This window comes from Nylanderia fulva, unplaced genomic scaffold (genome assembly GCF_048542155.1).
Source record: "Nylanderia fulva isolate GAGA-0341 unplaced genomic scaffold, ASM4854215v1 Scaffold222, whole genome shotgun sequence".
Lineage (NCBI taxonomy): Eukaryota > Metazoa > Arthropoda > Insecta > Hymenoptera > Formicidae > Nylanderia > Nylanderia fulva.
The window spans coordinates 157,197-178,814 of NW_028190287.1; the positions used below are offsets into that span (position 1 = coordinate 157,197).

The 21,618-nt window shown below is 54.3% G+C and overlaps 3 protein-coding genes across 3 annotated transcripts; 2 read left to right on the top strand and 1 right to left on the bottom strand.

The window, feature by feature from the left end:
- On the top strand, nucleotides 1-354 carry LOC146723183 (uncharacterized). The gene has a single exon (XM_085482958.1). The coding sequence runs from the start codon at nucleotides 1-3 to the stop codon at nucleotides 352-354; it is 354 nt and encodes a 117-aa protein (XP_085339084.1).
- A 7,561-nt stretch (nucleotides 355-7,915) lies between these two features.
- LOC146723184 (uncharacterized) lies at nucleotides 7,916-8,284 on the top strand. The gene has a single exon (XM_085482960.1). The coding sequence runs from the start codon at nucleotides 7,916-7,918 to the stop codon at nucleotides 8,282-8,284; it is 369 nt and encodes a 122-aa protein (XP_085339086.1).
- A 6,061-nt stretch (nucleotides 8,285-14,345) lies between these two features.
- On the bottom strand, nucleotides 14,346-14,921 carry LOC146723185 (uncharacterized). The gene has a single exon (XM_085482961.1). It carries the CDS (start codon nucleotides 14,919-14,921, stop codon nucleotides 14,346-14,348), a length of 576 nt encoding a protein of 191 aa, XP_085339087.1.
- Between the last annotated feature and the right edge of the window lie 6,697 nt (nucleotides 14,922-21,618).

Sequence of the window (21,618 nt, forward strand, 5' to 3'; positions counted from 1 at the left end):
ATGGCCTGTAAAATACTACAGGCCAATCTGAACCATTTAGGGCCAGCCCAGGATCTCTTTATTCATAATCTGAAGGAGAGAGACTGCGGCCTGGGAATTGTAGCCGAGCCGTACCGTGTCCCAGACAACAACTGGGTAAGCAGTGCGGACGGCTTGGCTACAATAGCCCACAGGGACGCGTCAAACTCTCCCCCGATGGAGCCGTTAAAGTCGGGGGAGGGCATGGTTACGGTCAGATGGGGGTCCATCATTGTTATTGGCGTGTACCTCCCGCCGAGTCTCAGTAGAGAAGACTTTTGCGGGAGGTTGCACGCCATCGAGGGACAGCTAAAAGAAACCACCCCGCCCCGGTAGTCGTCGCGGGGAACTTCAACGCCAAGTCGAGCGTTTGGGGTTCCTCGCGGGGCGATTGGCGGGGTGGACAAGTTCTGGATTGGGCAGCGCGGTGTGGCTTCCTCCCCTGCAACAGGGGGAGAAGAGCCACATGTGTTAGGAGGCAGGGGGAGTCGATCGTAGACCTGACATGGGTCACTCCCTCTGCCTCAAGGTTGGTAAGCGGGTGGGGGGTGCTGACGGAGGTCGAAACCATTTCTGATCACAGATATGTAAAGTTCTCCGTCGGTGCCTTCCCCCGTGGGGTGGTGGAGCGCCGCCGAAACAGAGAGGCTGTCTCTCGAAGATGGGCCTTTAGAAAGCTGGACCAAGACGCGTTTCTGGCCGCGGTCGAGGCGGCCCTGATGGTCAGAGGAGAGGAAAATAGGGGAGATCAAAAAAAAGAACGGGCATGGCTGCTTCAAACGATATTCGAGGCTTGTGATGCAGCCATGCCCAGGATTAAACGAAGGTCCCCCCGAAAGGCATATTGGTGGTCGGAGGAAATCGCCGAAGCAAGGCGAGCCTTCGACCACGCAAGAAGAAAAGTGTACAGAAGGAGAAAGCTCGAGCGGTTGGACCCCGAAGGGTATCAGGACGCGTGGGATAACTATAAAGAGAAGAGGGATGACCTGCGCGTCCTGATACGGAAAGCAAAGACGAGAACCTGGGACGAGTTGCTCTCTTCCCTGGACGAGGACCCATGGGGGCGCCCCTATCGCATAGTACTCAAAAAGTTGAGAAGCGGGGGCGCCCCTATCACGGAGTCCTTAGACCCCCAATTTATCGGCCAAGTCGTCGACACCCTGTTCCCGCGGGAAGAAGGTCAAGCTGACCTGATTCCGGAGTGGGACTGGGTGTAAGACGAGGAGGCCATGGGGGTCACGAAAGGGGAGCTTCGGAGCGCCATCAGGAAAATAAAAACCGGGAAAGCCCCCGGTCCTGATGGCGTTCACGGGAGAATCTGGGCTCTCGCCTATCGGGGTCTTGCAGAGCCCATGCGGAAAATGTACAACGAGTGCCTCCGCATGGGCTCCTTCCCACGAGAATGGAAGGAGGCAAACATAGTTCTCCTTCCTAAGGAGGGCAAGCCGAGGGATATACCCTCGGCGTATAGGCCAATCTGCCTAATAGACGAGGCGGGTAAGATCCTAGAAAGGATCATAGCCGACCGCCTTGTCTACCACTTGTCCCGGGAAGGTCCAAACTTGAGCCAGGAGCAATACGGCTTCCGGGTCGGACGGTCCACGATAGACGCGATTCTTCGGGTCCGTTCGATCTCGGAGGCCGTAACGGAGAAGGGCGGGGTGTTGCTTGCTGTGTCCTTGGACATAACAAACGCATTCAACACCCTGCCATGGCACCGGATTGGGGCGGCCCTGGAGTACCACCGGGTCCCCCCATATCTGGTGTCAATCCTGGCGGACTATTTCCGGGACAGGCGATTGGCCTATACCGATCGGAACGCCAAAGAACAGAAACGTCAGATGACGTGCGGGGTTCCGCAGAGGTCGGTACTTGGCCCCCTGCTGTGGAACCTCGCGTATGACAATGTTCTTCGGCAGGCCCTCCCCTCCGGCTGTCACACAGTGTGCTACGCTGACGACACACTTGTGATGGCCGGGGGAGACTCGTGGGAAGATGCAACCGCTTGAGCGAATATTGCGGTACACCGCGTTGTGCGACTTGTGAGGCAGATGAGGCTTAAAGTGGCGCCCCAGAAAACTGAGGCCATCTTTCTACACGATGGCTCTCATGGGGCGCCACCACAAGCCCACATCAGTGTGGAGGACACCTCGATAGAGGTGGGGGCCTGTCTAAAGTACCTGGGCCTCCACCTCGACAGTAAGTGGACCTTTCGGGAGCACTTCCGCCGTATATCCCCTAAGGTGGAGAAGACAGCAATGGCGCTGCAGCGCCTGCTGCCCAACCTTGGGGGCCTGGCGGGAGTGTCCGAAAATTGTACGCCGGAACCATCCATGCCATGCTCCTTTACGGAGCCCCGGTATGGGTAAAATGCCTGGAGGCCACCCGCGGCCCAAAAGATGCCATAAGGCAGCTGCAGAGGCGGGTGGCCAATAGGATATGCCGGGGCTACCGTACAGTGAGCTGGGTAGCCGTGGGGGTACTCTCCGGAGTGCCCCCCGTGGAGATGCTCGCCCGCATGTACGTAGATGTGTACACGCGTACACGCGAATATCAGCGGGCGGGCGTCACAGTAACGGATGGTCTCCGGCGGGCAGTGAGGGTCCACTCCCGACGGGCGCTGATCCAGAAATGGAGGGACAGCCTCGCTGATCCAAAGCTGCCAGGACAGCGTACCGTTGGGGCTATACGGCCCTGTCTGGAAAATTGGCTAGACAGGGCCAAAGGAGGGGTGTCCTTCCACACGACGCAGGTGCTCACCGGACATGGTTGTTTCGGTGAGTACCTGCACAGGATTGGGAAGGAGCGCACAACGCGGTGCCATCACTGCGGCCACGAGCGTGATACCGCCCAGCACACACTCGCCAAGTGTGTTGCCTGGGCGGGTGAAAGAGCGGAGCTCGTGGCCGCGGTGGGGATGGATCTGTCATTGCCCTCGATAGTAAGGGCAATGACAGATAATGAAGAATCTTGGAAGGCGTTCTCTTCCTTCTGCAGCAAGGTTATGCTGCAGAAGGAGGAGGCTGAAAGGGAGAGAGAGAGAGAGGGAGAGATGGAGGGAAGGGACGTGCCTCCTCTTTCCCCGGCATCGGCGGGCTTGCCCGTTCTTGGTGTCGGGGATCGGGGGGGGGGGGGCGCCCCCAGAAGAAGAAGAAGAAAAGAAGGAAATACGGAGGGAGGAGGTGTGCCCCCTCCCCATCCCACGCCATCGACGGGCTTGCCGGGGGAGGGGGGGTACAACCTCCGAAAGAAAAGGAGAGCAAACGTGAAGAGCAGGACCGGGTCCTCCCTTTCCGCGCCGTCGGCGAGCTCGCTCATTTGTGGCGGTGCGGTTGGGGGGGGGCCCGCCCCCAACACACCTGCGTCAAATTTTGACGCAGGATGAGGTTCCCGGGGTGGGGCTGGGGACAAATAAGTCCCCAGAATTCCCCCCCCCCCCGAGAGCCTCACGAGAGCCGGGCGCGCAGACGCATCACCCCTACAGGGGGTGTGGTTGCGCGCCCGGAAGGGAAATCCCCTCGGTTGTGGCCGAATCCCAACTCCTAAGGGAACGGTGGGAGCCGCAACCGGGGGGACCGAGGGGAGGGGTCGCTCGTCTGCGGGGTCGGGCTCTGCCCGGCCTTGTGGGGTGCGACCTTTCCCCTCATGGACGAAGATGCGGCGGGAGGGCTCTGTCACCGGGAGCCATGAGGCACCGGTGGCAGGACATCAACGCCGTAGAGGGCCCCTTCCCCTTCAGGGAAGGGTTTCCCTGGTGAGGGCCTTTAGGGTGAATGCCGAATCCCCATTCCCTCTGAAAGGGGGAGGGAGCACCACTCTGGAGCCATGGCCCCGCCCCCCAACCCCCTCTTTGAGAGGGCGCGGCGTAGGGCCGGTGTTCGCCCTGCGCCGCAACCGCGAGGAAACCGCACAGTCACTGACTGTGCGGTCGGGGAGGGGTCTCGGCCGCAAGGTCGAGGCAGCTCCCCGGAGACGGCTTGGCGGGAGGGCGGCGAGACGGCATGGAATCCAGCATCCTCGCCGTTCCCTATCCAACGCCCGAGCAGGACACCCGCTGGGGTTTTAGTGAGGTAGGTCTTGGGCCCCCTGGTCGAACTATTCGTAGCTCGATCAAGGGGAACAAGGAGTCCCACATAACCCGCACCCCTACCCGGGGGTGTGCGGTACCATGACGGTTTCCCCAGCGTCAAAAAAAAAAAAAGGTGCTGCGGCCGCCTACTGCTGGGGCCGCTTGGACGTTTCCGAGGCGGGGCCCGGCGGTGAGAAAAGATATCTCCCGGTTAGTCGGGACCGTTTACCCTTTCGAACCGAACGATCGGAGAGGCGCACACCCCTCGTCAAAGGCTTTCGAAAGCCTTCGACGAGGGGCAACACGGTATGCTGGTCGCCACGACGTGTAGGGCAGGGCCGGGGAGCGGCGACCCTGTCCAAAGCGTCCGTGGGGCCCCCGGGTGGGGCCATCCACTGCGGTACCTGCATGGTCGGAGGTGCGGGACCCCTGAAAGCTCGTGTGGGCGTCAAATTCCACATGGGTGTGTAAGGGGCTCGGAGTCTGGCCGGGGTGCGGTATCCCCCCGGCCTAAGACATATGTCTCCTCCCCGGGGGAACTTGGAGCCCGGCCCTGGGATGTGGCCGGTCATGTTTCGGGGCATCCCTCGGCCGGTGGGGGTATACCCTGGGGGACGGAGCCGCAGCGGGACAGTGGGACTAAACAAAATGAGTAAGAATTTTAACAATATACAAAACAACAACACGGATGGAGCTAACGCGCAAAAGGAACTGGAGGAGGTGTACGGCAAAGAGGACACCCGTACTTCTCTAGAAGAGAAGTACCGCTGGCACAGGAATCTACTGAGACCAGTTACAGTGGACTTAGTGGACCTGGCTGAATGTGACTCAACCAGTAGCTTTTCTTCGACCCTCTCGAGAACGTCGAACAAGGAAAAAGCCAAAAACGGTTCTGCGCAAAGAAGACGGAAAATGGTAATGGAACGAGAAAAGGCGAGAACCAGCGCACTCGCCCAAAGGAGGAGGATGGTGGAATCAGTAATAGGAACGGACACTGAGGATACAGACAACCTACCAAATGAAGGGGAAGGCAACACAGAAAGGCCTACAGCAAAAAACATTCTCGACGAGAAAGAATTCCCTGCTCTTTGTACCAAGACAAATATACCGGTACAGGAACAAGAGGGTATTAGCGAAACAGAAGAGGAACAGGCTCTACCACCGGTATCTGCACCCAAAAGAAAAAGCCGGCCAATAACCACCGGTGATTTCGAAAAAGTAAAGGCTGCAAAAATTGCGAAACAAGAAGAGCAGGAAGCGCGCCTGGAACAGATCTTGGACCCTTTACAAGAACCTCACCCAGGGAAGTCATATCATGACTTCCTCAAGAGGATAAGGGAAAAAGGAGAGGAATATTATAAGATGACAATCCCTGACCTGGAAACAATCACCTCAGAGAAAGCAACGGCAATTTATAAAGTAGCGTTGCGTGCAGGAAAATGAAAGGCTCACTGACTAGGCAAGCCAAAGATGCAGCTGCAGACACGTGTGCGGCTGCAACAACGTTAGCTCTAAGGGTTCAGAACCCGACAAAGGCTTCAGTAGAGAGACAACTAAAGGAACTACGCCATCAAGTACATCAGTTAATGCTGGAAAAGCAGCAACTGGAGAGGGAACTGGAACGGGCCAATAGAAAGAAAATTCGTCCAAAGTTCAATTCGGACACATCAGATGATGATGAAAGAGAAGGACCGCATAACGCAAATAGAGAAGGAATAAGGATCAGGGCAAGAAAACGGATTGATGGGGCCCCGCTTCCACTCAAAAGCGGGGGGGGGGGGGGGGTCCCATCAACCCAAGGAGAAGAAATAATCAGGGAAACCTCACTTCCACCCGTAGGCGGGGAAGCCTCCCTGATCAAAGATATCGAGATGCGGGGGGTCTCACCCCCACCATACGATGGGGAGACCTCGCGCACCTCAGGATTGAAAAGGAAGGAAGGAAAGGATCAAAACGTGGAAAGGATGGAAGTGAATGATGAAGACGAGGAATACCCACCCATCCTCCAATATAAGAAAAATCCTACTTTACTGAAATGGAGAGGGGAAAGACTTCCCCCCAAGACGCGCGGAACAATGTACGTCAAAAGAGGAAATGCGGAATACATTATTTCACAAGATAAAAGAGAAGAAGAGGAAGTCAGAGAGAAAGAGAAATTCATGGCCATGGTGGCTATGATCGAAGGTGTAGTAGTGAAGGAGCTCGACAAAAGACTGGGATGCCCAGTACCCACATATGGCGAAACCCTCAGAGCCAAAAAAGGAGTCAAGGAGCAGCAACAACAACAGCAACAGCCCAAATCACAAAAAAGGGCAAAGGTGGGAACAACCAGATTAGAAAATCCGGCACAGGAGAAGAGAACAGCTGCCAAGCCGATAGTCAAGGGAGTGGAGGTCGTAAGAAAGGCGGTTAGAATAAGGCCCGCCACTACGTTAAATCCGTCCTCGCGCCCGGCAACAGCAAGAATCTCCGGACTCAAATCAAAGGAGGCGGTAAAGAGTAATACAACAGTTTTACCCTTACAACAGCAACCCGGAATAAAGTTGATACCTCAAGGTGCAGGGAAGAAAGGAGGAGCGCCATAAAGACAAGTCTCAAAATCCTTAAACGAGAGGGTCGCCGCTTCCTGGAGTGAAGTAGTCTCCAGAAGAGAGAAAAAAGCGAGAGCAGTAACAGCAGCTGTGAAAGAGACTGTGGCTGCAAATACGAGGATAAAGGGAGACAGAGTGAGCGCAACTACAAACATAAACTCTCCCCACACAAAAATGACTGGCCAAGAGCCAGCTAAAAAGAAGAAGAAAAGGAGGGAACCCAGAACGGCAGCAATTACACTGACGTGCCCTCCCGGAACGTATGAGAAAAACCTCCGGCAGGCACGGCAAAAGATGGAGGCGCATGGCCTTAATATGGAAGGCGCAACGATCAAAAGAGGAGCAACGGGATCGTACATTTTTGAGATATCGGGGGCAAATGGACATGAGAAGGCGGATAGATTTGCCCTCGGAATGAGGGAGGCCTTGAAAGGCAAAACGGGCGTCAAAGTCCAACGCCCAATCAAGATGGCAGAGATGAGACTTCGGGGGCTCGATAAGTCCATCAGAGCCTCCGAAGTAATTAAAGCAATAGCCACAGTAGGGAATTGCGAGGAAGAGGAGATCCATCTGGGGGAGATAAGGAAAACCCCAGGTGGAATGGGAATTGTCTGGATCCGTTGCCCGCTGAAAGCAGCAAATAGTATAATGGGCACGGCCAAAATACAGATAGGTTGGGCACTGGTGCGCGCCGAAATGTTAGATGCCAGATCCCTTCAGTGTTATAAATGCTTAGAGGGAGGACACGTGCGCGCGCGGTGCCCAAACAAGGAGGCCGTAGCGGTAAATGTTACCGCTGTGGAAATGAGGGCCACGCAGCCAAAAACTGCGTGGCAGAAGTAAACTGCCCGGTATGCGCAGACAAAGGACTTCCCACCAAACAGAGCGGAAAGTAGATCGTGCATGCCGATGCAAAAGGGAAAGAGAGGAGTCTCACTTAATAGAGTGATAAACTATCCCCCCTCCCAAGAAGCTCCCCCCTTTATTGATTTTAACAATATAGTAGAGGCCCCAAAAGACCAAAGGCCTCCACGCACAAGGGGGGAGAAGAGAGAGGAGGAGAAATTTCCAGAAGGAGGCGCCAAAAAGACGCGCCTCCAACTAAAACTAAATGAGGGAGATCCTGCCGCTATGGAGGTAGGACCTACGGAGAAGAAAAAAGAAAGAAATGGCTTGTAAAGTACTACAAGCAAACCTAAATCACTCAGGGCCGGCCCAGGATCTCTTCGTCCAAAATATGGCGGAGAGAGACTGCGGCCTGGGGATCGTAGCTGAGCCGCACCGTGTTCCAGACAACAACGTGGCGAGCAGTACGGACGGCTTGGCTGCGATCACCCACAGAGGAGCGTCAAACTCTCCCCCAATGGAACCTTTAAAATCGGGAGAGGGTACGGTCACGGTCAGATGGGGGTCCATCATCGTCATTGGCGTGTACCTTCCGCCGAGTCTCAGTAGAGGGGACTTTTGCGGGAGACTACACGCCATAGAGAGACAGCTGGCGGAATATCACTCCGCCCCAATAGTCGTCGCGGGGGACTTCAACGCCAAGTCAGGTGCTTGGGGGTCCCCACGCGACGACTGGCAGGGTGGACAAGTTCTAGACTAGGCGGCGCGAGGTGGTCTTCTCCCCTGTAATAGGGGGAGGAAGGCCACATGTGTTAGGAGGCAGGGGGAGTCAATCGTAGACCTGACATGGGTCACTCCCTCTGCCTCAAGGTTGGTAAGCGGGTGGGGGGTGCTGACGGAGGTCGAAACCATTTCTGATCACAAATATGTAAAGTTCTCCGTCGGTGCCTTCCCCCGTGGGGTGGTGGAGCGCCGCCGAAACAGAGAGGCTGTCTCTCAAAGATGGGCCCTCAGAAAGCTGGACCAAGACGCGTTTCTGGCCGCGGTCGAAGTGGCCCTGATGGTACGAGAAGGGGAAAATAGGGGGGACCTGGAAAAAGAAAGGGCATAGCTGCTCAAGACAGTAATGATGCCTGTGATGCAGCCATGCCCAAGATAAAACGGAAGTCCCCCCGAAAGGCTTACTGGTGGTCGGAAGAAATCGCCGAAGCAAGGCGAGCCTCCGACCATGCCAGAAGAAGAGCCTATAAGAGAAGGAAATTCGAGCGGTTGGACCCCGAGGGATATCAGGACGCGTGGGACATCTACAAAAAAAAGCGAGATGACCTACGCGTCCTGATAAGGAGGGCAAAGGCGAGAGCCTGGAAGGAGTTGCTCTCCTCCCTGGGCGAGGACCCGTGGGGGCGCCCCATCGTATAGTTCTAAAGAAGCTGAGAAGCGGAGGCGTCCCAATCACGGAGTCCTTGGACCCCCAATTTGTCGGCCAAGTCGTAGACACCCTGTTCCCGCGGGAGGAGGATCATGATGACCCAATTCCGGAGCGGGAATGGGAGTGAGACGAGGAAGCCATGGGGGGAAGGAGAGCTTCGTGCGGCGCCATCAGGAAGATTAAGTCTAGGAAAGCTCCCGATCCTGATGGCGTCCACGGAAAGATATGGGCTCTCGCCTATTGGGGTCTGGCGGGGCCCATGCGGAGGATGTACAACGAGTGCCTCCGCATGGGCTCCTTCCCACGAGAATAGAAGGAGGCCAAAATAGTCCTCCTTTCTAAAGAAGGCAAGCCGAGGGATATGCCCTCGGCGTATAGGCCAATTTGCCTAATAGACGAGGCGGGTAAGATTCTTGAGAGGATCATAGTGGACCGCCTCGTCTACCACTTGTCCCAGAAAGGTCAGAATCTGAACCGGGAACAATACGGCTTCCGGGTTGGACAATACACAATAGATGCTATTCGTTGGGTTTGTTCGATCTCGGTGGCCGTAACGGAGGAAGGCGGGGTGTTGATGGCTGTGTCGTTAGATGTATCGAACGCCTTCAACACCTTGCCATGGCACCGGATTGGGGCGGCCCTGGCTTATCAGGATCCCCCAGTATCTGGTGTCAATCCTGGCGGACTATTTCCGGGACAAGCGGTTGGCCTTTTTTTTTTTTACGTAGTGGAAATCCTCATGGATACCCCCGCCCTCCGGGTAGAGGGCGGACGGTTATGTGGGTCTTCTTACTCTCCTTAGCCGATCCACGAATAGATCGGTCAGGGGGCGCAAGACATACCTCACTAAAACCACTACGGATACCTTCTCGGGCGTTATTAGAGGGCGGCCAGGATGCTGGTATCCCATGCCTACTAGCCGCCTCCCCGCCTTTATCCCTCCTGAGGAGGATGCCACTGAAGGCGGCACCCCCCCCCCCGCAAGTGCAGGTCTTCGCGGTTACGACGCAGGGCGGTATCAACCCCACGCTGCGCCCTCCCGTTGGTTTTGGGGGGCGGGATCACGGCTCGAGTATGCCCGCACCCCGCCCCCCGGTTGGGGTTTCCCCCGGCACCCAAAGGGTAGCCGAGTTCGACCGCCAACCGAGGGGGTCCCTCTCAGGGAAACCACCCCCGGGGGGGTGACTTCCCTCGCGAGGGTTGCTCCCTCCAGTCGAGAACGCCCGACCCTGGGCGTCTTTCTCGGCGGGAGGGCAACAGACCCTCGCACCCTCGCGGGAGGGGGACCGCATGCAATGGGGATCAAGCCGAGGCTTGGACCCCCCGCAATCCCCCCCTTTGCCGGGTGCCGTGGCAATCACCCTTTCCCCGGAGGGGGTTCAGGGCTCGGCCGCCGGCATCCGGCGCTAACGCCGGGGTCTCTCCTCAAAGAGACCCCGGCTGGACGAGGGCGCAGGACCGCCCACCCCCCCGCCAGCCGACTCCTATGAGCCACCGGCAGGCGGGCATGCGGCCAGGCGCCCCCGTCACTCCCACGCGTGGGCGGTCAGCGGCGCCGGGCCCTAAGGCCCGACGACGCTAGCCCCCACAACCCCGTCGATGGTGGCCCCCCTCCGTCCCAAAGGGAATCGAGGACCGGCCACCACCGCCGGGGAGAAAAAAAGCCAGCACCCCTCTTCCCCCACAGGGGGAGAAGAGGGGCCGGTACCCTGGGGAGGCGGAGGGCCACTCATCCCCCGGCCGAGGGACCTAGGTCTTGCGGCCGGCGACCGGCAGCCCCCGCCCCCCCGCAGGGGAGAGGGTCTCACCCGGTTGCGCCGGGAGAAACCCCCTCCCCGTTTCCATCACCCTTTCTATCACCTCCCTTTTTCACATCCCTCTCGCCGGGCTTGGGAGGGGAGATGGGGATAAGACGGTATGTACGTCTCACCCCCCCCCCTTTAATTTCATCCCGGGTCGGGTCGACGTCGGCGCCGTGTTCCGCGTCCGACGCCGATCCTTGAAGGGGGGAAGCCAGTCTTCATCCCCGTCCTCCCCTTCGCTCCCCTTCTCATTGGGAGGCCTTCTCCTCCTCCTCCTCCTCTGCCCCTTCCGTTCTCGCTCTCTCTCCCTCTCCTCCTTCTGCTTTATAACTTTTTCGCAGAAGGAAGAGAAGGCCCTCCATTTGTCTTCGCTCTCGACCGCAGCCGCAATTACGGCCGGGAGCGAGAGGTCTGCGCCCATCGCGGACACGAGCTCCCTCCTTTCTTCGTTCCAGGCAGCACACGCCTCCAGCGTGTGCTGCGCGTCGTCACGCTCGTGCCCGCAATGGACGCAACGGGTCGTGCGCTCCTTTCCAATACGGCACAGGTACTCACCGAAGCATCCATGCCCGGTGAGCACCTGTGCCATCCTAAATGTCACCCCTCCCTTGGCCCTGTCTATCCACTCGCGTAGACAGGGCCAAAGCGGTTGGCCTATACCAACCGTAATGCCGAGGAACAAAGGCGTCAAATGACGTGCGGGGTTCCGCAGGGGTCAGTGCTTGGACCCTTTCTATGGAATCTCGCATATGACGCCGTTCTTCGGCAAGCCCTTCCCCCTGACTGCCACACAGTGTGTTACGCAGACGACACACTGGTGATAGTCGGGGGGAACTCGTAGGAGGACGCGACCGCTCGGACGAACATCGCAGTCAAACGTTGTGCACTTTGTAAGACGGATGGGACTCAAGGTGGCGCCCCAAAAAACTGAGGCTATCTTTTTACACAATGACTCTTATGGGGCGCCACCAAGAGTCCACATCAGAGTGAAGGACACTCCAGTAGAGATGGGGGCCTGCTTAAAATACCTAGGCCTCCATCTCAATAGCAAGTGGACCTTCCGGGAGCACTTCCGCCGCATATCCCCCAAAGTAGAGAGGACAGCAATGGCGCTACAGCGTCTGCTGCCCAATCTTAAGGGACCCGGCGGGAGTGTTAGGAAGTTGTACGCCGGAACGATACACGCCATGCTCCTGTACGGGGCCCCGGTATGGGCGGAATGCCTGGAGGCTGCCCGCGGCCCAAGAAATGCACTAACAATAAGGCAAGTACAGAGGCGGGTAGCCAACAGGATCTGTCGAGGCTACCGTACAGTGAGTTGGGCGGCAGTGGGGGTGCTCTCTGGAGTACTCCCTGTGGAGATGCTCGCCCGCATGTACGCGGAAGTTTACACGCGTACGCGTGATTATCAGCGGGCGGGCATCATAGTGACGGAGAGTCTCCGGCGTACAGTGAGAGTCCACTCTCGGCGGTCGCTGATCCAAAGATGGAAGGACAGCCTTGCAGATCCAAGGCTGCCAGGACAGAGCACCGTCGAGGCTATACGGCCCTGTCTAGAAAGCTGACTAGACAGGGCCAAAGGAGGGGTGTCCTTTCATATAACACAGGTACTCACCGGACATGGCTGTTTCGGTGAGTACCTGAATAGGATAGGGAAAGAGCGCACAACGCGGTGTCATCACTGCGGTCACGAGCGCGACACTGCCCAGCACACACTGGCGGATTGTGTTGCCTGGGCGGGCGAGAGAGTGGAGCTCGTGGCTGTAGTAGGAGGGAACCTGTCGTTGCCCTCAATAGTGGGGGCAAATGACGGAAAATGAGGAAGCATGGAGGGCGTTCTCCTCCTTCTGCAGCAAAGTTATGCTTCAGAAGGAGGAGGCTAAGAGGGAGAGAGAGAGGGAGAGACGGTGGGCGGGGACGTGCCCCTCTTTCCCCGGCATCGGCGGGCTTGCCCGTTTGTGGTGTCGGGGATCGGGGGGAGCGCGCCCCCAGTAGAAGGAAAAAAAGAGGAGATATGGAGGGAAGAGATGTGCCCCCTCCGCCCCCGCCGTCGGCGGGCTTGCCTGCCGATGGCGGTGGGGATCGCAGAGGGGTACAACCTGAGAAAGAGGAGGAGGAGAGGAGACGAAGTCATGGGAGGCGGGGGCGGGCCCTCTCTTTCCTCGCCGTCGACGAGCTTGCTCGTTTATGGCGGCGTAGATCGGGGGGGGGGGGGTTTGCCCCGCACATACCCGCGTCAAATATAGACGCGGGATGAGGTCTCCGGGGGGGTGGGGGCTGGGGACACTTACGTCCCGGGGCTCCCCCCCCCCGAGGATCTCATGGGAATTCATGGGCGCGGGTGCGTCGCCTCGCTTAGGCGGGGTAGGCGCGGCCGCGTCCCCGAACGAATAATTCCCTCGGCTGCAGTCAAATCCTAACTCCCAAGGGAGTGGAGGGAGCCGCAGCCGGGGGGACCAAGGTGGGGCCACGTGTCCCTGGCGGGTGGGCATCGCCCGTCCGCTGGGGGCGCCTGGGCCCCTCTCAAGGACGGAGACGTGACGTGCGGAGCACTCTCACCGGGAGCCATAAGGCATCGGTGGGAGGACAACGTCGTCCACGAAAGGGATTTTCTTTCTTCAGAGAGGAACCCCCTGGTGAGGGTTCCCCCGGTGGAACGCCGAACCGGATCACTCTTAGGGGGTCCGGGGGTCGCGACCACCGAGGGGGCGAGGGCGATGGCTCGAGCGGGAGTTCTCGAGTTATGGCCCCGCCCCCAAACTTTTTGGGAGGGCGCGGCGTGGGGCCGGTGTCGCCCCGCGCCGCAACCGCGAGGAAACCGCACAGTCATTGACTGTGCGGTCGGGGAGGGGTCTCGGCCGTAAGGCCGAGGCAGCTCCTCGGAGACGGCTTAGCGGAAGGGCGGCGAGACGGCATGGGATACCATCCTCGCCGTCCCCTACCCAACGCCCGAGCAGGACACCCGCTGGGGTTTTAGTGAGGTAGGCCTTGGGCCCCCTGGTCGAACCACTCGTGGCTCGATCAAGAGGAACAAGGAGTCCCACATAACCCGCACTTCTACCTGGAGGTGCGCAGTACCATGACGGTTTCCCCAGCGTCACAAAACAAAATATCCTCGTTTGTAACCTTTAAGGACTTGTTCGTAGCCTCGTTCGCAGCCCTGCTTGACATGTTCGTAACCTCGATCGCAGCAGCTGATACGCCGTTCACTGTTAGACTTGTTACTGCAGTTGTCAGCGGTCACATAACTACCGTCGCTGCTCATTGTAGATTAGTAGTATGCTGATAATCCTTCGTAGCTGTTCAACAACTGTTTGCAACCACTCGAGAATCCCTTCTAGACGTTTCACAACTGTTTGATAGACGTTTCTGAGCCAACCGCTCATTAGATGTCTATGTCTGAGGTAGTGTTTGGCGCATGCAAAAATTCTGGTAGAGCGTTTTTACGCACACATCTTCTCATCAATGTGTACCAATGATCGCCGGTTGTATCAATTCTTTTCTCGAATAATCCAAATTTATTGATAGACATTTTTTCAATGATTTGTAAAGTGTCACGCGATGAACTGAATAGATTGTCGGGACCTCGTTTAATTTATAATAATGCCTGCTTCCCGCAGTTCCTCGATGATCGACAGGATCTCGTTGTCGTGCGCGTTGTTGCCGGCTTGGCGCGAAGCGTCGAGCAATTGTAAGCGATCCACTAGCTTGTTGGGGTCGTCCCAGTGCACGTAATCAATCTTATTGTCGGTTAGCGTCATAGCGCGAGGCATTCCCATGCCAGATTTTGGGCTCTCCACCTGCGTCAACGGTGCAATTATATATTTGTACTTGTCACCCTTGCTACTCTTCACACGACCTTGCGCATTAAAATTGCGTTTATATGCGTTTGTCGCCAATAATATGTGCTTGTACTTTTGCAAATCATCCTTCTGGTAATCAGGTCTTTTCTTGAAGATCAACTTGTACAATCCGGGCGTTCCAATGTACCGCGTGTCGCCTATGATTATATTGTCATCTTTGTCAATGTCGAATCGCTTGCTGCCGAGCCGCATTTCATTCTCGCCGAAATAGACTCCGTATACATTATCAATTTCTTTCTTCTCATCAGCACCAAGGAGAGCGTCCATGTACTCTTGTCTTAATGGTCTCCAATCCTTTCGCATCATTTGTTGACCTTCCGACGATCTTAACCAGTGTCGAAAGGATATTTCGGGCGGGTTACGCGTGGTTTAGAAAACATTTTTGTCTACGAGTGTTTTGGGTATCACAAGTTGTGCGCTTATCGGTGTAGATGTTGTCGGCAATAAAGCGTCCAATGGCTTCGAAATATCATATTTTCTCTTTTTCGATGTCTCCTCCTCTTTATATTGCTTGATAGTTTTATGTTTTCTCTTTTTCGGTGTCTCCCCCTCATACCGTGTCTCGATCTTCACACCGTTATTGTCGGTGTTAGGCTCGTTTTTCACTGAAATCGTCGCGTTGTCGACAATCTTTTGTAGCGGCTCGATAATAGGTTTAAAGTGAGTCTTGACAGCGATATCGTCATCGATCTTTCCGGTTTTCAGAGCGCGATGTTTCTTGCGGATCGATTCAGCCGTCTTCGCAATCTCCATGGCAACCTTTTCACGATCGCGAATATTATCAGTCATGTCGGCTCTCGGTCGAAAGAAACTCTAGAGAGTGCTGCCGACGACTAATGGCTCTGCGGTATCGCGAACTCGTTAAATCCTTATCTGTATTGCCCATTCGTAAGCGAGCTGTCCTTGTCTATCACTAGAAATCCATACTTTTGCTGCCAAAATGTACGACATAACTCACTAAAATCCTCATACGACATGTCGGTATTTACGTGATTGTTGTACACATACTTCAAATTGGTGGCGTCCTGTTTAAACAGAATTAGCAGGTTCGCGTTGTCGCGTATAAGATGTTTCGGTATTCTCGCGTATGTCTGACAGAGATAAAAGCAGTCGATGTTCGAGTGGCGCCCCATTGAGAAATACTCTCTTATCGTATTCTGCTTGTCGCATGCCATGTCATCAAAGACAAAAATTGAATTTGGACATGCCTCGCTCGGTGGAATGACGTCACTGTTATTGGAGAATGTAAAGTAGTTGATTTTGTCAATCGGCGTCAATAAATCTTCCAAATAGCAATATTTCGGCTGTTGCAGTGATTTAGAGTACACGTACACGTTCTCAAAACGCACGCTGTGCGGACTTTCCAGCAGGTTTATCAACACGTTGGTTTTACCGCAGTTTGAGGGGCCGCAAACGATCGCGCGTATAGTTGTCGGTAGCATCGTACCGTGTTTGCGTACACCTTTATTCACGTTGCAGCGTACTCTGTCGTCGTAATTCATCACTCGTATCGTCAGAGGTTGTCGCACGAATTTCATTTTCTCACTCCCGATTTGACCTCCAACGTCCACCTATTTATAGCTGCGCGAACTCGCGCTTTGCTCAGTATTGTCTAAAGATTGCAGCGAATGTCAGCGAAAATAAGTACAGGTCTATTAAATCGTGCGATAAACGCACTTCCGGTCGAGCTTTATATCCCCGGCTATCAATTTTGCGGCCCGGGAACTCGTTTGGAAAAGCGATTGGCTAGAGGTGATCAAGGCGTCAACCCATTGGACGCGGCGTGCCGTGAACACGATATAACGTACTCTCGGAGCAGCGAACTTACCGAGAGACACGCGGCGGATAAGGTACTCGCCGAGAAAGCAAAAACTCGCATTGTCGCGAAAGACTCAAGTCTCGGTGAGAGAGCCGCGGCGGCAGTTGTCTGGGCAGCGATGAAAGCCAAGACGAAGCTCGGCATGGGCTTGAAGACGATAAAGAAAAAGAGGATAAAAAAGAGAAGAATACTTTCGGCAGCGAAACGAGGCAGATTTTTACCGATTTTACCAATGCTGGGCGCGCTCGGATCCCTGGTCGGCGGAGCGGCTGGCGTAGGAAAAGCGGTGAACGACAAAAAGGCCGCGCAACGTCAGTTGCAAGAGATACTACGCCACAATTGCGCCATGGAAGGCCGCGGACTGTATCTCGCCCCTTACAAATATGGACGAGGAGCGAGAAAAAAAAACGTTAAAAATGCCGAAAGGTGTAACTACAAATGTGCAATTGCTACAAACTTGCAAAACGACTTCCGTTTCCGGTTGCGTGTGAGAAGGTTGAGGTGCTGTCAGTGTGTGTATTTGAGTGGAATATTAGAGGTGTGTGGAAGAGAAAGGGGGAGAGAGAGTGAGAGAGTGAGAAGCTGAAGGTGGCGAATGCAAGGGGAGTGCAGGCAAGTGGGGTGAGAAGGGAATAGAGCGGTGAGAAGGAAGAGAAGTGATGCAGGTAGAGTGAGTTGGCAGTTTGGAAGATAGATCAGGGGCACGAGGGGAGAGGAAGGTACTAGGAAAGAGGAGTGCAGGTGTAAAAGGAGAAGAGAGATAGGGGATAGGTGTAGGTGCGGGGAAAGTCTCTAGTGACAGAGGAGCCAGTCGAGGATATAGGGAAAGTCACTAGCAGAGGAGAAAGTAACTGAGATAGGGTATAGGGAAAGTCACTAGACATAAAGTAAAGGAGATATAGATGGAAAGAAAAGAAATAGAGGAGATAGAAAGATTAAAGAAGACGGAGAAATGGGAGAGAAGAGGGAGCACAGGGACGGCAGAGGAGGTTTTGAAAAGGAAAAGGGAGGAATTAGAGGAAGTAGGGTTGAGAAAGGAGAGAGAAGAAAAAGGGGATTTGGAGTGGGCGTTCAGGAGAAGTAAAAAGGTAATAAGGTCGCCGGAGGTTGAAAGGAGGGAGGAGGCAGGAGGGATAGGGGAGATATTGAAAGAGATGGGGAGGGAGTGGAAGGAGGAGATAATTCAGGAGATGAGAGAGATAAGAAGAGAAATTAGAGAAGAGATCAAGGAGGGAGTAAGAGGGCAGGAGGAGTTAAGGGAGGAGGTAAGGGGGCTGAAAAAGGAAATGGAGGAGAGGGAGAAAAAGTGGGAGAGAGAAAGGGAGGAATTTATGGAAAGGATTAAGGAGATGGGGAAGAAAATGGAAGAATTAGAGATAGGAAAAAAGGGGAGAGGGAGAAAGGGGAAAGGGGCAAAGGAGAGTGAGGAGATGGAAGATAGGATTAAGGAGGATGGAATGGCAATGGGATAGGAGAGGAAAGGAAAGAGAAGAAGAAAAGAGAAAGAATGTGATAATAAAGGAATTAAGGGAGGAGAAGGGGGGGTGGAAAGGGGGAGGTTGAGAAATTTATGAAAGAGATAGGGGTAGGGGGCAGGTATAGAGGAAGTGAGGAGAATAGGGGAGGGGGAGAATGGACGGGACCAAGTATAGCTTTAGTAAGGGTGGGGGGTAGAAGATGGAGGTTAAAAGGGAGATAATGGGAAAAGAAAAGGAGGTTGAGAGTGAAGGGAAGGAGAGGATTTGAAGAGGATCTAACGTGGACAGAAAGAAGGATGATGTGGAGATTAGGAGAGTTGGCGAGAGGGGAAGAAAGAGAGGGAAGGAGGGGCATGGGTAAGGTATGGGAGAATTTGGTGAGAGGTAATGGTGGAGATGGGACCGAGGTGAAAAGAGGAATTAAAGGAGGAAGGAGCAGGGATGAGAGGAGGGAAGAGAGGAAGAGGAGGGAATGAAGGAAAGGGGATGGAAGCATACAGGGGACGGGAAGGGGGTGAGGGAAAGAGTGGGAAGGAAGGGTGTTGAAAAGAGAAAGAGATAGAGAGGGGAAGTGGGAGGTAAAGGGCAAGGGAGAGGAGGGGAAGAAGGAAAGGAGGAAGGAGAAGGGGAGGAAGGATGGAAGGTGGCATTCTGGAATGTGGCGGGATTAAGAAATAAGGACGCGGGCTTCTGGGAAGCGGTGGGAGAATGGGACGTAATGTTTTTTCTGGAAACATGGGTAGATGAAAAAGGGGGGAAAGGATAAAAGGGAGGATGCCGGGAGGATATAATGGGAGGTGCAATATGCGAGGAGGAAGAGTAAAAAAGGAAGGCTATGGGGGGAATTATAGTGGGGGTGAGAAAAGGGGTAGGAATAGAAGGAAAGTGTAAGGCGGGATAAAGAGGGAATGGTGGAGGTGGGGATAGGAAAGGAGGGGAGAGATGGAGGTTGGTGGGAGTGTACATAAATGGGGAGATGGAGAAGAAGCTAGGGGAGATGAATGAATGGATGGAGGAGGAGGGAGACAGAGTAAGAACGATAATAGGGGGGGACTTTAATGCAAGAACGGGAAATTTAGGAGGAAGAGTGGGATAGGAGAGGAGGAGGGAGAGGAAGGGAAGGGGAGAAAATCAAGAGATACAAAGTAAATGGGGAAGGAGAAGGTTGGTGAAGAAGCTGGAGGAAAAGGGGGGTGGGCGATAATAAATGGAGGAATAGCAGGGATGAGGAAGGGGGGTGGACAATATATGGGGCCGAATGGGAAATCGGTAATAGATTACATAATAGGTAATGAGGAGGTAGAGAGAAATCAGGAAGTTAGAGATAGGTGAAAGGATGGACTCGGACCACATGCCGTTAATAGTGTGGTTAGAAGGGAAAGGAGGAGGAGGAGAAAGAAAAGGAAAAAAGAGGAGGAGATGGAACTGGACGGGAGGAGGGGAAGGAGGAATTTAGGGAGAAGATGGGAAATTTGGGGGGAAGCAGAGGGATGAACAAGAAGAGGAGGTGTAGAGGGAGAGTGGGAGGAGAAGAAAAAGAAGATACAGGAAGTGTTAGATAAGGGGAAGAGAGAGAAAGGAAAGGAGAAGAAAAGAAAAAAAGAGAGGGTGGTTTGATAGGGAGTGTAGAAGAGAGAAGGGGGGGAGGTGGTTAAAGGAGTTAAAAGGTGGAGGGGATAGGGGGGAAAGGAGAGAATACAGGAGAAAAAAGAAGTATGAGAGATTATGTAGAAGAAGAAGGAGGAGGAGAATGAGGAGTGGACGAAGAAAGCAATGGAAGCGAGGACGGAAGGGCAGGTTATGGGAGGTGGTTAGGAGGGAAGGGGAAAAAGGAAAAGGAGGAATGGGAGGAGGGGATTTGAGATGAGGGAATGGAACAGATAATTTAGAGATCTATTAGGTAGTGGTAGGAAAATCGAGAGTGCTAATGGGAGTGAAGAAGGACGGAGACAGGGAGGAAGGGGAAGATCAGATAGAAAAGGGAGAAATTAGGAAGGGCGATAGGTAGGATAAAAGGACGGAAGGCGGGGGGTGTGGACGGGACATTCGGAGAAGTGTGCTGAGATTTGGAGGAGAGGGATAATAGGAGACAGTGGGTATGTGGCGTTGTGCACAATAAGATTATGGAAGGGGGGGAGGGGTGGATAAGGGAGTGGAGTGAGGGGCTTGGTCGGTGCCAATCTGAAGAGGGGGTGAGGGAAAGGAGGTTTTCGGAGTACTAGGGTGGTAACTCTTGACATCCGTCTTTATACAAAGTATATGCGACGGTGTTGCAAGAGGATTGAGGGGGAGAGATAGAGGAAAAAGGGATGTTGCCACCGAATAACGGGGGAGTCAGGAAAGGGATGGGAACAGTGGACAATATTTATGTATAAAACTATTTAATAAACAGACAAATAAGTAGGAAAGGAAAGCAAATGGTCCTACTGTTTGTGGACCTGAGAGCAGCGTTTGATTCGGTGGAACAGAGTGAAGTTGATGGCTGGCGTTAAGAGGGAGGGGGTGAAGGAAGAGACGGTGAGGAGAGTTGCGAGGAAGTGTTAGGAGAGATAGGGTTCAGGGTTAGAATAGGGGAGTAGGTGGGGGAGAAGTTTTGGGACCGGGGAGGGGGGTGAACAGGGATGCCCACTGAGCCCGCTTCTGTTTAACATTGTTGATGGCGGACTTGGAGGAGGAAATGGAGAAAGGGAGATGGGGGGGTGTGAGATTAGGAGAGGGGCAGGTATATGACCATTAGCGTACGCGGATGACGTGGTGCTGTTGGCAGAAGATGAGGGGGGGATGAGGTGTATGATGGAGAGGTTAGGGAGATAGTCTGGAGGGGAAGGGGACTGGGAACTGAATTGAGAAGAAGTCGAAGGTGATGAGATGCAGAAGGGGGGGTGAGGGAGGTTAAAAAAAGGCTCGTTGGTTTTGGAAGGGAAAAAAATTAGAAGGAGGTTAAAGGAGTACAAATATTTAGGAGATGTGATTCAAAGGAATGGGGGGGCAAGACGGGACAGGTAAGGGACCAGATAAAAGAGAGGGGCAGCAAATTATGGGACAGGTATGGGGAATAGGTAAGAGGAGATTTGGGAATAACTGGGGGGAGGAGGTTGTGGCTCTTCGCGATGCGTTAATATGGACGGTTTTAGGATACGGTGTGGAGATATGGGGATGGGAAGAGAGAGAGGGATTGGAAAGGATACAAGAAAGGTATCTGAGATGGATGTTAGGAGTGGACTGGGGAACGGCCACTTGATATATGGTAAGGGAGGAATTGCAAAGGGAAAAGATAAGGACAAGGATGGGTAGAAGAGCATGGGGATATGAGAGAAGGTTAGAGGAGGTAAGGGAGGATGGTTGGCGAGAATATGTTTGGGGGAGATTAAAGAAAGGGCAAAAAAAGGAGGGAATTGTCAGGGGGGAAAGAAAGAAAGAAGGGAATTTTTTTGAGGGTAAGGGATGGGATTAAGGGAGATAGGGAAAAGAAGGGAAAAGGGGGAGTTCAGATGGGAAGAAGTTGAGGAATGGGAAGGAAAGGAACAGAGGAAGGAGAGGGTAGGAAAATGATAAAATCGGAAAAATAAAAAGTGGTACAAACCCGATTAAAGGGGAGGGGATTCCGGCTATTTGAAGAAAGGGTGGGCGGAAGGTAGATGGAGGAGGATGGCAAGGTACAGACTGGGAATGAAATGAAGGGAAATAGGTATTGGGAAAAGGA